The sequence below is a fragment of the Ochotona princeps genome, chromosome 27 (genome assembly GCF_030435755.1).
Source record: "Ochotona princeps isolate mOchPri1 chromosome 27, mOchPri1.hap1, whole genome shotgun sequence".
Lineage (NCBI taxonomy): Eukaryota > Metazoa > Chordata > Mammalia > Lagomorpha > Ochotonidae > Ochotona > Ochotona princeps.
The window spans coordinates 25,145,479-25,161,101 of record NC_080858.1 but is presented as its reverse complement, the minus strand read 5'-3'; the positions used below and the strand labels follow the sequence as shown (position 1 = coordinate 25,161,101).

Below are 15,623 nucleotides of genomic sequence, written 5' to 3'. Positions count from 1 at the left end.
TATTTGATCTCATAATCAGTGTTAAGCTGTGACCTTGTCCACACAGTTTGTAATAAGCAAAAGAAGTTTCTTTTTGGTAAGCTTCAAGATCATCAGCAAGGCATCAAAGCTTTCCACTAGAGAATCACTTAACCACAGATGGGGACTAGAGGAAGTGCAGTAAATATATCGAACGAGCAGTCCAATAGTATTAGTAAGACTTCACCTATCAGTCAACATCTTGAATGTCAATAAACTAAATTCTCCACTTTAAACAAAGAATAACCAAATGAATTAAAAAGTAACTTTTAGATTTGACAAAAAGAGCAAAATTACTTCTAAGGTTTTAAAAAAAGTTACAAGAGAATCTACAGTATGGGAGAAAGTATCTTCAAGCTTTACATTTTACAAGGGGTTAATATCCAGAATGCATAAAGAAAAACCAGCAAACAAACCCACACGAAACCAGCAGGCAGTCCAACAGATACAAACAGACATTCCTCCAAGGAACACAACCAACAGGCACATACAAACTCAACAAGCATCAGCGAAATGTGTACCCAAGCCACAGTGAGGTATCAGCTCACCGTAGTAAGATGGGTGATCATTCTAAAATAAAAACAAAACCCCCAACAAAACCAAAACAACAACAACAAAGTGTTTGCTAGGATGTGGAAAATTGGGACCCTGCACATTGCTGGTGTGTTATTAGTGCAGCTATCTTGGAAAGCCGGTAGGCATGCTGCTCAAAAAGCTACCAGCAGAGCTATGCTATGACCCAGCAGCCCCACTTGTCCGAAGGAAATGACATCCATTCGTCTCGGAGACTTCTGCACAACCACATTTACTGCAGCACTATTCACAGCAGCGAGGAAACAAGAACAAGCCAAGCGTGAAGTGGTGAATGGATACAGAAAACACAGTACGCCCACGCACGGAATATTCCTAACTGTGAAAAGACGGGATGGGTCAACAGGAACAGCTCCACGGGAGGACTAGGGAGTCCCGACGAGTGAGCCGAGGCAGGACAGGAAGACAAGCATCACCCGCTCTTACTCACATGCGGACTCTAAAAAATACAGTGTTCTCTTGAAAGGCAGAACTGAAACTGCTGTTCCAACGGCTGGGTCAGGAATCGGAAGGGGTGGGATGGGAGAATGTTGTCCCAGGAGTACTAACTTATACCTGCACAGGAGCAACATGTTCCTGCAGTCCACTGATAGCAAAGACAGATCATTAACATTGATTTTCTCTAAGCCAAAATCAACAGAGCTGGAATATTTGGATATTTTTCCAAATATTTTATAATATTCTCATTATAAACAAATGTTAAAACAAACTTGGAAGGATAAATGTATTTACCGTGATAGGACATCACACTATGTACTCATGTCATAAAACATCAAACAGTATCTCATAAATAAACAGAACTTTTTGTCTATTAAATGTTATTAATAGGAACACTTCAAAAAACCCACATCACCTTTAAGAATTCCAATATTCTTTTCAGAAACAATGCTATAAGGTGGCGGAAAAAAATTTAAAGTAGATTTTTTTTAAAGTTAAAAATCCCCAAGCGTTGTATTTAAATCTTTTTCAAGTTGCTATAGTCTGCATTCTCCTTTTCAAATTGATGAGTGTATACAAGTCAGTTTGCTTTGGACAAAGAGAGCCTGATCCGAAGTCAAAGGCAATAGCGTGGAAAAGGGCGCCACTGGGTACCAACTGGAACAAGACAGTACTAGACTGGCTCCATGACGGGTAGTGTGAGGGTGCTCCCTGACACGGCGAGTGAGTGGAATGCTCAAATACTTGGAATGGTTTGTACTGATCTGACCATGTGTTCGCACCATGTAGTTTATGTGGCTTGCATGGAGTTGATTCTGACCCCCCCCCCCTCCAGAACGCACCATGTGCGGATGCTAGAATTGAAGTCAGTGGAACATTCCAGAGATGGACACACAGGGCATATGGAACTAGAGAGCAGAAGGGTTATGACACCTCTTGGGGCAGTCACACTCTGGGCTGGCTGGCACTTCTAGCTGCTGCTAAAGGGCAACCTGGGAGGCAGTAAGTGGTGGCTGGAGTTACCTGACGCTCACTTGGAGAGCCCCACATTGAGCGCTGGGCTCCCGGCTGTGGCACAGGCTAGCAGTAGCTACTGCAGGCACTGAGGAGTGGACAGGAGAGGGAGCTGGAACCATGGAGCCAGAACTGGGACCAGACTTGATTTGGCTTCCTTCACTGCGCTGCTCTGAAGGGGACACTGGCACTTGTACACGCAATGTGGGTTATCCTGGAGAAGATGGCGCTCTTCCCTCTGTTTGACAGGATTCTATATGCAAATATTCATTTTAAATATTCATTTTAAAGAACTCTTTAAAAAGAAATCCATGGAACATGAACTGTACGGGTCTTCATTTAAATATTGAATGCCAGCATTTTGATAACATTTACATGTGGTTTAAACAATTTTCCTTTTATGGCTAGATTTCTAGCAAGACAAAGGTGCTTATGATAACTCTTTAATAACCCACCTGGAAGGTTCAACTCGAGTTTCACTGTTTTCTCAGGAAATACGGCTTAGTGTAGTCATCCTCAGTGATGCCCCCAACAGATCTGATTCATATTTTTAAATGAAATTACACAATCAAATTAATGGCAATGTTAACCTCATTTCCCTCAGTTAAAAATCTAAAAGAATTGTAATGATTGCTCACAACTTCCTGTCATTTTCTTTCTAGTCACCTTTTAAGAAGGACTTGTTTCTAAGAAACAGCTCACAACATAAGGAAATCATTCAATTTAATAAACATGAATATTTGAACTAGGAAATTCTGAGTCATATTTGCCTGCAAACTTTGTATTATATAATGTGTGGTTACAAGGTATCAACTTTGCTTATGTGCCAAAAATGGGAAAATCAGGACATTCATACATGGCACTGTCCATGAAAAGAGGTGGCTAGCCATAATTGCACAGGAACACCTGCTTAGGGAAAAGCCGGGCTCATCACAAACAGGAACTGTCCAGTCCACGGCCATTTACAGCCTGTGAAATCATTTCATCATTGGCAACCGCAGGTGGGACTCAAGATTGAGTAACTCCACGGCAGGCTAATCTTGGAGGAGGCAATGTGCGTTGCCTGTAGGTAATAGCATGAATGTCCAAATGGCCCTTGGCTGCACTGGGATTCCCCAGCCCTGCAGCACCCCAGACTTCCACCAGCTCACCCACTTGCGAGGCGGGGGCAGCACACACCCCACCTGTTTTAACAGTTATCTCCGCCCCCTTACAATCTGGCACGTGTGTGTGCTTACACCACTTGGCACCAATGACTAGATTACAGAAATGCTGACACAAAGGACATTCACACTCTATTCGAAACTGCCCTCCTCCATTAGCTGAGTTCTTTTTTGCCCCAATTCAGTATCTTATAGTTGTGCACATAGCAGTTCTTTCACTTTTTTTCAAGACTTATTTATTTGAAAGGAAGCATTTCAGACAGAGGACAGAGATCTCCTGTCTGCTGTTTCACTCTCCACATTTATGCAACAGCCAGGGCTGCGTTAGGCTGAAGCCAGGAGCCAGGAAGCTTCATTGGATCTCCCAGGTGGGAGGCTGGGCCTAAGTACTTGAGCCAGTTTTTAGTGCTTTTCAGGGGCCAGCAGGGAGCTTGACTGGAAGTACACTAACCAGGGCAAGAACTGGCATCCATGAGATGTTGGCATTACATGCAGTGGCTTAATCCATTATACCACAATGCCAGCACCTTCAGCACACTTCTAACGTCAGTACAATAGCTGTTGTACATCACACAGGTATGCCCAGCCTCCACTGTATGCCAGAGCAGGTGCAACATCGCCACCTGCACAACAATGGTTAGAAGTGGGTACTCGAGCTTGGAAGGAGGAAGGGGCATGGACATGAGTCGTCATAACCCAGGGCAACACTGAAGGGCAGAGACCACGATGGAAGTGTGAGAAGGTCAACGGTGGCAAGATCTCCTACAGGGCGCGGGCTCATGGGACACTGCCCAGTGAGGAAGGCCTGGACATGTCCTTGACAACAGCAGAATGTGTCAGAAGGGCATCAGGGCCAGAGAGGCCCAGCAGCCCAGGCACAGAAGCAGGGAAGCCCCATGCTTCCTCTGGGGATGACAGTGCCAAGCAAAGGATCCTAGAAAAACCAAAGGTTGGCACCACATGAGCTGATGCTCCCAGGAGAAGGGCAGCTGGTCAGGTCTGGCAGGGCTGGGTGGACTGCAGGGACCAGGGGACTGGGGGACTGGCACAGGGTGCCCACACCTGCCTAGGCAGAGGGAGGCTCCTGAGGAAGGGCAGGCAGTGGAGACAGGCAGGGGCGAGTCCTTGCTCTGTGACCAGTCCCCGGCTTCCCACACGGGACACCGCATGGCTCACATTTGGAGCTGCAGGCACAGTAAACCAGGGTATCATCGTGATGTCTTTCAGTGGGCCAGCCCCACCCCCACCAAGTCCTTTCCAATCTCAAATACACAACTAAGAAAACATTTTCACACGATCTAGATCAGTTCACAACTCCATCTCCCCAAAGGATGAAGTTCATGAAGATGATTTCTTTGAACAGATGGGTTTTACTGTCCCCACAGTAAGAGGTGTAAGATTATATTAGGTATTTCACTAATAATTCTAAAATGTGAGTAGTAAGTGGAAGAGATCACTGAACTATAAGACTCTTCAGTAAATGCATAGAAAATGCTCACATGCAGAAGCCAGGCACGGGCTGGGTTTCAGAGCTGCTTTTGGAGCCACAGACTCCTCCTTACGGCTGCCTGTCCTGCCGTGAACCACCAGTACCGCTGCATAAAGCATGCGGTGAATTCAAAGCCTGGGAATGTTCCATCTTCATTCACATGCCACTTTCTGCCTCCTCTGCTATCTACCACAACAGCGGGTCCAACGTGGTGCCCGTGTGAGTGAGGCATCAGAGTGAAGCATGCTCTTCCAGCAGGCTCACCCCTGGGGATGTGAGAGGTGGCCATCAGGGAGGGATCCTCTGCTCACCACAGGGAGCCAGTAGGATGCTCAGTGCCTCAGGAGGCCACAGGCTGGATTCTGGAGCGTCAATTTACACCATGTAGAAGAATCTAAGATTTTATAACATGAAGACTGGGACAGAGGAGTTTCCATGGAAACCATTAACTTTGTAGTCCATCTCTTACCTCCTCCTCTTTTTTTTTTTTTTTAAATAACCATTTTGGTCCTCTGCTTAGAGGTGTTTCACTGAAACAAAGTAGCACTAGGATTAAAACCCCTGGCCTGCTGGGAAGGACTGAACAGGTGGAGTCAAAGCAGGGAGCCCAAGGCTCCCCCCACCCCAGGCTCCCCTCACCCCAGGCTACCCCCACCCCAGGCTACCCCCACCCCAGGCTCCCCTCACCCCAGGTTCCCCTCACCCCAGGTTCCCCTCACCCCAGGCTCCTCCCACCCCAGGCTCCCCTCACCCCAGGCTCCCCTCACCCCAGGCTCCCCTCACCCCAGGCTCCCCCCACCCCAGGCTCCCCCTACCCCAGGTTCCCCTCACCCCAGGTTCCCCTCACCCCAGGCTCCTCCCACCCCAGCCCTGCAGTGTTAAGCCGGAAAGCGACCACACTCTTCTGCAGGGCTATGGAATCCACACTGAGTCACCACTGGGCCTCACCGGCACCCACCACGAGGCAAGCGACAGGATGCAGACAGCAGCTAAGCCCCTTGTCCCAGACAGGCACACACCAGGGCAGCCGCTGTCAGCCTGTGCCTTGGCCACCAGAGTTGCTTAAGAAACTATGACACTGATCTAGCTAATAGTCATTTTTGTGCCTTTTAAACCCGCATGTTCTGATGCGCTGTACGGACAAGAGAAGATCCACTGACATCCTCACCTGCGTGCTGTGCCCCGCCCCCCAGCCGACCGGCTCCAGGAAACACTGCTCGCCCTGCACAGTGCAAGGTTGGCTTGTGCTCTGTGTAAGGGTTGCCAAGGGGAGGCTGGTCAACATGCAGAAAGCTCAGTGCTGAGATTTCCAGTTAACACGCTCTTGGTGCTCCCACACACGCCTGTCCCAGCCCTTCTCACCTCTTCAGACCAATCCCAGAAACTTCTTTTTCAGGCAGACACCAGGGATATGCAAAAAGGTCACGGAAAGCACGTATCACAGAAAACAAATCATGCGTGGATTCCAAGCATGTGTGCACACAGAAAAGCTCGTCTTTAGGTTTCATTTCCTCCCACCCTTGAGAGGGTCCCTCTCTTCTGCCACTCAGCATCACCTCTTGGTGTCCACGGTTTCAAGCCACACTTCTACGATGACAACGCGGAAGGCCCAGCAAGACTGCACCTACTGTCCTCGTCTTGCTTCACGGAATGTTTCAAATGACCAAAATTCTGCACCGAGGTGGCCGCTGACCACCCGGTTGGCACTGAGTCTTGTTAGTGGCAACAGCTGTACCACGTGCCACCTCCTCCTTACACCCCGGCAGCGGCGCTCACATCTCTGTTAGGAGTCAGCCAAAACTCTCTGCATCTCTCAACGACTTTGCCTCGAAATTATTTCCGCAAGAGGTTTGATTTCAGATGTGCCTGTCACTTGCTAACGGCTTCTGATGATTTATTCCAACCTTTAGCTGGCTCCAAGGAAGAAAAAAAAATGAGCCAAGTTGACCACCGCAAGCAGCTCCTTCCCTGCTGCCCAGCCACGTGGAGCACAGACTCCCGGAGGGCTGCGCGGCTTCAACCTCCATGTTTTCCTCTTATGTTCTAAAAACTAAAATTAAAGACATCCATCATTTTTAATTAGAGCAAAAAAAAAAAAAAAGGCCCATCATATTTTGTTTTTAAAGAGAACAAAACTCCAGCTTTGAGTCTTTTAATGCAGACCGGTCCTCTGAGAACTCCAAAGCACTGCCAAGAAACTGCAAACCCAGGCAAGTATTTCTCTTTGGCAAAGTGGGTGCTAGGTCATGGTGTGATGTGGATGTCAGAACTGCTTAGAGGTGCTGGACACGCCGGAGCTGCCGCACATTCGCAGCGCCCCCACTGCCTAGCATGGCTCTAGAGCGAGTTCTTACAGGGAGTCAAGGCAGTAAACTGCATGCTAAGAAGACCCTAAACGTGTATTTACAAGATAGTCAGATCGGTTTTGGTCTATTGCATCAATAATCCAAGTGCAAACAGTCCCTGCATATGTTTTCACAAGATAGTCAGCTCAGTCTTGGATCACTGGGTTGGTGGCAAGCCGGTCAACGGGGCATAGCTTTCCCGAGTTCACAAGTGCAGCCCGTCTTCTGTAGGTCAGCCCGCGGCAGAGGGAACTCATTACTCCTGTTCCCTGGATGCAGCAAAGCCGGCTTCACCAGGCCAGTGATGTTTCAGATGAAAATGCAACAGCAAACGGTATAAAAAGCTGCGACTCCAGGAACGCAAGCACGGGGATGGAACCAGCAGCTCCACGCTGGGCCTGACGCCATCCTTCAACACAGTCCAGCCCTCTGCTCCTTCCCACCTGCCTGCCCTGTTGGCCTCCTTCAGTAGCCACAGCCAACCCGTCAGTAGTCACAACAGGGCCCTGCTCTGCTCCCAAAGTGCCTCCAGGTACTTCCTGTCTTACAGTGTTTGCGCCTGGCAGCACAGTCAGCCTCTCTGCTCCTGACCCAGGCTCTTTGCAGTCAGTTCTTCGGAAGAGTTCCCATGTGGCAGAGTTTTTGGCTTTCCTTAGGGGATCCCCCTGACCCTGCTGGCAGCAGTAGTCCCCACAGCAGGACTTCCCTCCTCCCTCCCCAGCTTCTGACTCCCAGTCAGCACTCAGTACCATCTTCAGCGATCTCTCCCTCCACAGAAGGTGAGCCCCACTGTGGCAGGTGCATCATGAAATATTTCTGGTCCAAATGGAGAAGGCCCATGGAAACGCATCATCAGCCTCCTGCCTGCTGCTCTGGCTCATGCTCAGGTCGAGGGGGAAAAGCATCTTTCTCCAGGCTGCAGCCGTGTCCCCAGATTCTGCAAGTGGCAAATTCTGGTCCCTGCTGAGAATGCCTGCCTGTGTCCTCCCCGTCCCGAGCCCAGCGTCAACTCAACTGGCAGAGAGCCAGCAAAGGTGTGAGACATGAAGGCAGGACACGCCTTCCTCACATGGTGTGCTGTGCTAACTGTTCCGATGGCACAGGTAGAAGCCCAATCTGATGCTGCCCGGAGGGATGGTGTGTGCCACACTCTGTGTGTTGCGTCACTGCAATACCATGAGAAGCCCTGATAGAGTCATTAGAAGACCTCAAATCTGGTGAACTGTCTTTGTGGGTGGGGACAGGGCCCAGGCTTCCCCAATCCCTCCCAGTTCTCAAATGTATAAGAATCTTTAGGGACAAAGGCACCTGTGGCAACAGAACCATGGCTGACAGCAAGTGAGTGAATGTGATGCCACAAACACCTGACACCATGGGCTGAGGAGTAGGGCAGTCATCATCCTGATGCTGAGACCTGCTAAGCATGCCACTGGTCCAAGAGGAGGGCATGGCTCTGCTCCAGTGAGCTCCTGGGAAGCCAGCAGCTCTATCTGCATTGTAATGTTTCTGGGACATGCTGGTTAGACTGCCAACCTTGTAAAGCACCACACCGCTCCCTCCCAGGCTTATCTTCCTAAGCACCACAACACCAGCCCAAGCCCACTCCGGAGAGCGCAAACACGAACCACAAATGGAGAGAACACTGGCTGTGTGAAGGAGAGTACATCCAAAATAATAAACGAGTTTACCAGTTAACATAAGAACACAACCAGCAAATGAAAATACAGTTTTGCTTTTAACTATCATTTTTCAGCTGTAATTTTAGTGTAATTTTGCTTCACATTCTTCTACTTGGGATACTGCTGAGAGGAGAGGAAATGGAGTCATGGTGCTGATTAGTTCCAAGCGTACAGTATAGAGGCATTTTCCTGCAGGCCCACAGCACTGGAATGACGCAGTTAGCAGCTGGATTTGCTGGAGAGACCTCACCCCAGACAGGTCGCACACAGGCTGCTTCCCCCGCCCCAAAGCCGCGTCTCTGCTGTGTGAACGCACTGCACTCGATTTGGTGGAACAGAGCTTACCTCACACTCCAAGTCCTCCGTGCGGTCAGCATCGGTGGGCAGGCTGCACAGGCACTCGTGGTCCCCGCAGCATCCGTGCTCCAGCGGATGCAGAGACTGGCAGCTGTGGGCACAGACAGGAAGGGTCAGACAAAACCTCATCCCAGGATTGCCCTCCTGCCTGTTTCTAGCCACGATGACCTGTCGTGATGACCTAAGAGGTCAGGCCTTTCAGGGAGGAACGGCTGTGTAGCACAGGTCCTGCTGCCTCCCACTGGGCCCTCTGTGGGCTGCTGGGGTGGGAGCCAAGGCCAGAGTCACCACCTCAGAGGAGACCCTACCGCTGTCTTCCAAGGGGACTGGCTCAGGCAGGGTCTCTGCAGCTCCAGCAACGGGAAGCTGCAATACAGCATTACCAAATTCGAAACCCATGCCGGCTGGTTTTCCAGTTACGTTCCAAAACGTGCATTTTACAGGTTGCAAGATGAACTCCTGCTCCCCACACAAGGCGATCTCCGCTCTGCAGACAAGGACACGAAGGGACTTCTGTGACAGTCACATGCTGGGACACCTGCAAACTGAAGCATTTCAGAATCCCTTTCGAAACTCCCTGGTGGCAGAAGTGGTTTAAGCAAAGGAAGCCAGAGTACCTGGCACTGGACAGGGCTTTCATGTATACCTTAACCTTCTAGAAAATGTCAACTGACTCACTCCATGCAGCTCAAATTACCACAGGCAGGCTCTTCAGCAAGTGTTTGGAAAAATGGGAAGTTTCTTTCAGTGCAGTCTTGTTCCTGTGCAGTGTTTTATTATGTTTGCTAAGCACATGTATTTGTTATCAGCTCTGAGGATCCCTCATACGCTCACCACTCAACAGAAGTTAACCGATAGTGAGGCATTCCTGAGAGCAGTGCCCCCATCCTACCGACTAGAGGAAAAACAGCTCCTGTGACACCTCCCTGGGGCAGCCCCCATGCCAGGTTCTCCTCACCATCGCCCAGAGCCACCAGGGGCACCTGCAGTCAGCCAGCGTGAGCCAGGGCAGCACCCCAACAGGGAAACCTTGCTTACTAACACCTGAGCTGGCCCTGCAGAGCCCATGGGCTCAGGGTGTGTGTGTGGGACCCGCTACAAGGCATGCCTTGTTTATCCAGTAACCATTTACTGAGGGTGCAACATTTGCCAGGCCCTACACCAAGTGCTGGGGACATCCTGGTACACAAAATCCAATTCTTGTCCTGTTAACTGTGGAAAGCCATGCTGTGCAAATTGAAATACATTTTGGAAGGTGTGCGAGGACATGGCATGGGCGAACCTGCTGTGACCCGGTGACCTCGTCTCTAAGTGAGAGTGCATGCTTGGGAAGGAAGAGGCACAGCTGTTGCAGCACTGGGGCCTACGGCACAGTCCCTTAGCCCTGTCACCTGCTGTGTGACCACGCCATGTCTGTCCTCACCTGTGATGAGACAGGAAAGAGCCACATGTGCACAGCCTTGTCACATCACTGTGTGAACTCAAGGGAGCAGTGCGCATCCAACAGCCACCTTATGTCCAACAACGTGGTGGGCTCTTCAGGAACATTCCCCACCTGCCTGTCCCTTTCTTCTCCATCTCTGCCACCACCACAGCAACTCGGAGGCAGAGGCTTCAATCCACTCCTCCCTTTCCCAGGGTTAAGTTCTAGGGCCTGACACCCTGCGTCTGTGCCACGTCACAGGCAGTGGATGAACGAGACAAGCTGAGCCAGTGCTTGCCCGAGACTGGATGCCTCAAGGCATGGCATCTGCAACCTGGCTGTGCACTAGAAGCTACTGCCTGGGGGAGATTCCTGAACAGCTCTGAGGCCTGGGCTCTGCTGTGAAATTTTCAAGTCCCTGGGAGATTCTCACAGAAGCCCCTGCTGGTGCGAGATCTGAGCAGGTGCAGCCCGGACTGGAGGCAGTGAACATGCAGCCTCAAGGGACCTGGCTTTTATGAATCAATGCTCAGTGGTATTCGAGCATCACAGGGAAGCTCCCAGAACAAAATGCACCCAGCAGCACATACCTGCCAAGCCACACACACAGCCTGTTAGCACAGAGCCTCTGTGAGTGTACACCTCCCATGGAACACCATGCACACACCCTTCCCCAGGGCCTGCTCTCTGGCTGCTCTTCCTTGCTGGAAGCCAGTCCCTCTGCTTACACCTCCATACGCTGGGTAATAACCGTCTCTAGAGAGCTGTAGTTTAACTGAATGATTTTCCTGGCTTCTCCTTTGAAGAGAAGAGCAAGGGACAGACAGAGGTGGCCACACAGGAGGACACAATGCCAGCAAGACTCTTCTGCCAGAGCAGTCACAGGCTACGTACAGCCCTGGCAAGCCTGACCAGCATGCATGACTGGTACCACACTCCCAGTGGCTGCAAAGGTGGCGACAGCCTCCTCAGAGCCAGGACCTGTCGCTGCTGAAGTCACCGGGTGGTTCAGGGATAGGCACAGATGCTATGGGGCACCCATGTATCATCTCTGAATGTCCACCTCTGAGGGTGACTAATTTCTGTTCACAGCCACTTGTAACGTACCTGTCCGAGAGCAGAAAGGGACAGACGTCTGGCACTGGCGGGGTGGGGGGCCGCAGCTTGGCCAGGGCCATGATGTGTTCGAAGGTGATGTCCGTCTGGGTGCTGGCGTGTACCAGCCGCACGTCGGGGCCTGCTGCGTAAAGCGGCCTGTTGATGGGCGTGCGTCGCAGCACCTGCACCACGATGGGCTCCTTGGCATTGCGGAAAGCTTCCACCGCCTCCTCATGGGTGGCCTTGGACAGATCCTTCCCATTGACCTGGACAGACACAAGGACACTGCTCAGCCGGGGCAAGGTCAAAGACTTCTGTGTTGTATTATGCCAGAGCGGGCAGTGGGGGGAGCTGCAGGTGGCTCTGTGCGAAGTCAGTAAGGGAATGTCATATTTCATCGGACACCTCTGTCACAGAACTCTTTGCCAATGGCAGGAGGTGGATGAGATCAGCAAGACAATCTTCCTGAAGCACGCATTGCTGTTTAATTAAGAAAATACCAACAAGAATACCAGCACAAACACTAAGAATTTCAATAACACATCCATGTCAGAACACGCTCACCAAAATCTTGCAGCACTGTTAACCAAGATCTGCCAGTCTCTTAGCAGTGTGTTCAATGTTTCATCAAAGTCCCACGTGTTTGTAATCTAGCTTTTTGGGGCACTGTCAGCTTCCCTTCATGGCTGTCACCTTCCTGTCCAAGGCTATGTGGCCACTCCCATCCAAGTTAATCTAAATCCTCAGCCTTACCTGAGAGAGGACATGAGATAGGAGGTCCTTGTGTCTGTCCCAGCCTGGCGGCTTCCCTACTGTGCACAGGGAGGGCACTCAGCTCCAAACGCCTGGGTGAGTCGGCGGTGCAGCCTGGACTCCTGGCTCTCCTGGGAGACCCCAGACACAACTGACAAAGAGATGGCTCCTCAGCAACAGCAAAACCCCTGGGCCAGAAATCCACTTTTCCATAGGACCCTCCCAGACCTGCAACCCCAGGGCCTGAAACACAGTCTGTGAGGCCCCAGAGCGCTTGCACACTGTTCCTCTACGCCTTAGTGAGCGTGAAGCAGTCTTCTCATAACGGGCCTTCAAATCCTCAAACCCTCTTGCCTCAAAGAAATCAAGGCTGTAGACCTCTGAAAAGGAGAGCTAGCTGGTGGTCCAAGGCCATGTTCAACCCGAAGAAGATATCGTCTTGGCACAGCTAACGAAGCTTCCTGGCTGTAGGGAGGCCCTGGCAGCCGGTCTGCACCATCGAACCCTGAAAGTGCTTCAATGGAATGGAAATGGAAATTTTAGGATGGAAAAGTAGGGGCCAACCTCACCACTGTGTTCACGGATTCCCGATGACGGGAGAGTCTCACTCTCAGAGCAGCTCAGGGAGTTCTAGGGGCAGGACCAGGGGGAACAGGTGGGGGGACAGGTCGGGGGATAGGTGGGGGAACAGGTGGAAGCCAGCCCTCTGCCCCTTGCCTGGTCTGTTGGAGACATCCCTGACTGGCTACAGATTCTGTCCTACAGAGTCCCCCACGGTTCCTTCTTTAAAAACAGCCCCGTCATAGCCTCTAAGCAGCCTCTGAGTTCTGCAGGAGCCATGTCAGCAAAACCACCCATTTCCAAAGGCCTCCTGAGCACAGTCCATCGCCAACAGTCACAGACTACAAGGAAACAGTTTTGAAACAACTTTGAGAGCAAACAGAGAATGTTGTGGCCAGGTTTTTCCTAGTTACTACTTAAATCCCACTGTTGTGGAAGATGTGCGAGCCAGGAAGGGGCAAACACATAACGTGCCCCCGCCACCTACAAACACAGAGTTACAGAAGCAGGAGACCACAACGGCAAGAGCCAGAGTTCCTTCCAGGTCTCCATGCGGGTTCAGGGGCACAAATACTTGGGCCATCCAGGTACAATAGCAGGGAACTGGATTGGAAGTGAGGTAGCTGGGATGTGAACTGTCAACCACAGGGCATGCTGATGCTGCAGACAGCTGCTTTACCCAGTGTGCCAACAGTCCAGCCCCAAAGTCACACCCAAGTGTGGCTGGATATCTACCCGCACGGTAATTTAGCCTTGCTGTTCAGCAAGGGTAATTTTTAAAAATTATTTTTAACTTCATAATTTGTAAGCACTCAGTTGTTAATCATTCACTTGAAACACGAGTGGCGGGTGATTGGGGAGTAGATATCTTCCATATACTGATTCACTCCCCATGTGCCGGCAGTAGCTGAAACTACGAAGTCTGGGATTCAGTTGTGGTGGCAGACCCTAAGTAGCAGAGGCATCGATCTGCTTCCAACCGTAGGCGCGAGCTCAAAGCTGCAGAGCCAGGACCTGAACCCAGGCGCTCTGAGACAGATGCAAGCATGCCAAGTGCTGTGCTGTGCCAAGTATCTGCCCCAAGAATAACAGATGTTATCCGTAGGAAAGTCACTTTAACATCATATTATTACGTATTACTATAAGCTTAGATTATTTTTGCAAAACTCAGATAGTATAACATTTCTGCAGAAACACAAAGATTACTGAAAAGGATCTTAGGCTGGGAAACACTGGTTCTTCTTGCAGTGCTTGGTACATTCAGACAATATTAGTGCTCAGAGAGTAAGATCAATGGCTATTGATTCTATGACCTGTGTGTTCATTCACTTACAATCATGGCATTTATATGCAAATTTCATTCTTTGCTCTAAGGACAATCAAATACAATCTTAAAAGGACAGTCAATGTAATCTCAAATATCTCCCTTCCCTTTTGGGAATGCTCTTTTCTTCCACTTATCACAACACCGACCTCCATTTTCATAAGCTGCTTAATATCTCCAAGCAAAGACTCCTCTGCCCTTTAAAGGGTCTACCGCCTCGCACGATCCCTTACAAAATGTAAGCAGTGATAATGCTAAACACTTGAAGTTCATCAGCACACTGTTAGCCCACCTAAAGGTCACAAATTTATAAACCATCCCTTACACAACAGGGGAAAAAGACACAGATTAATTGGTTTTTCCTAGTAGTTGGCTTTGCTTAGTTACAGGTACCGAAATCCCATTGGAAGAACACGTGCAGTTAATTCTACGGGCAACTTTTTTATAGTGAACTAAGAGCCACACATCACTCTTTCAGGTAGTTAATTCCTAAATATATGGCAAAGGATTTGTTTTCATGGAGTCATACCTTCATCAGGATTTTTCTATCATTCTGTTTCTGACCTATTCCTCTGTCTCAACCTTCAATTTGTTTTGATACAGACAACATACAATTTTTGCTTTGCTTTGTAACTTGAGATCGGAGGTCGAGGAGCCCTCTATTGAATGTGACCCATTTGCTACAGAAAAGTAAGTGTACAGACACAAGCTTTCTTGGTATCCGACAACAAGTGACAAGCACTTGTGCTGGAAGAACACAAGGAACCCAAGGAGCTTGGGTTTCAGGAGCAAAAGCTGAATGAAGATGGCTGGTAGCAAAGTCGACCAAACGTAATTAAAAGGTAAAAAAAGAAACTGCACATGTCATGGGATTGGAGATTGATGTTCGTGCACAGAAATGCTTTAGGAAAGATGGCAGCTTGAGTTAAGCATGCTACAGGGAAGTTCTTTCTTCTCAGGATCAGTGAATGGAAGAAGGCGGGGTGTTAAGATGAGCATGCTCTGTCCATGAGGTAACTAATGCTGCTGTGACATCTACCATCTTGCCAAGTTTGGCCCAAAGTGATTGGGTTGTGTCCTAAATGGGCCATTCGATTACAACCGAACAGATTTCGGTGATGGATGTTGGTTGGGAGCCCTGAAATCTCAGGGAGGGAGGACCAGACACCGGAACGGCTATGGAGGTAGAAGAGAAAGCAGGTGCCTTAGGCAAATGAGGGCATCAGGACCAAATGTCGCAGTGCGACAGCTCGAGGATCAGCAGTGACAGGTGCTTGTGCCTGAATAAAAATACATCTTGGGTTGAAGAGAAGTGGAGAAAGTACTCCTATTTATACCCAACCTGCAGCAGGGTGAACCCTAGGAGTTCA

General features: G+C 49.8%; 1 protein-coding gene across 1 annotated transcript in view; it reads right to left on the bottom strand.

Moving 5' to 3' along the window:
• Positions 1 to 15,623, bottom strand: part of PDZRN4 (PDZ domain containing ring finger 4) — a 240,298-nt gene that overhangs the window by 25,818 nt on the left and 198,857 nt on the right. The window contains exons 2-3 of the mRNA XM_058655799.1: positions 11,625 to 11,881; positions 9,083 to 9,185 (exon numbers count right to left, since the gene is read on the bottom strand). Of these exons, the coding sequence (XP_058511782.1) occupies positions 9,083 to 9,185; positions 11,625 to 11,881 (360 nt within the window). The remainder of the gene's footprint in view (positions 1 to 9,082; positions 9,186 to 11,624; positions 11,882 to 15,623) is intronic.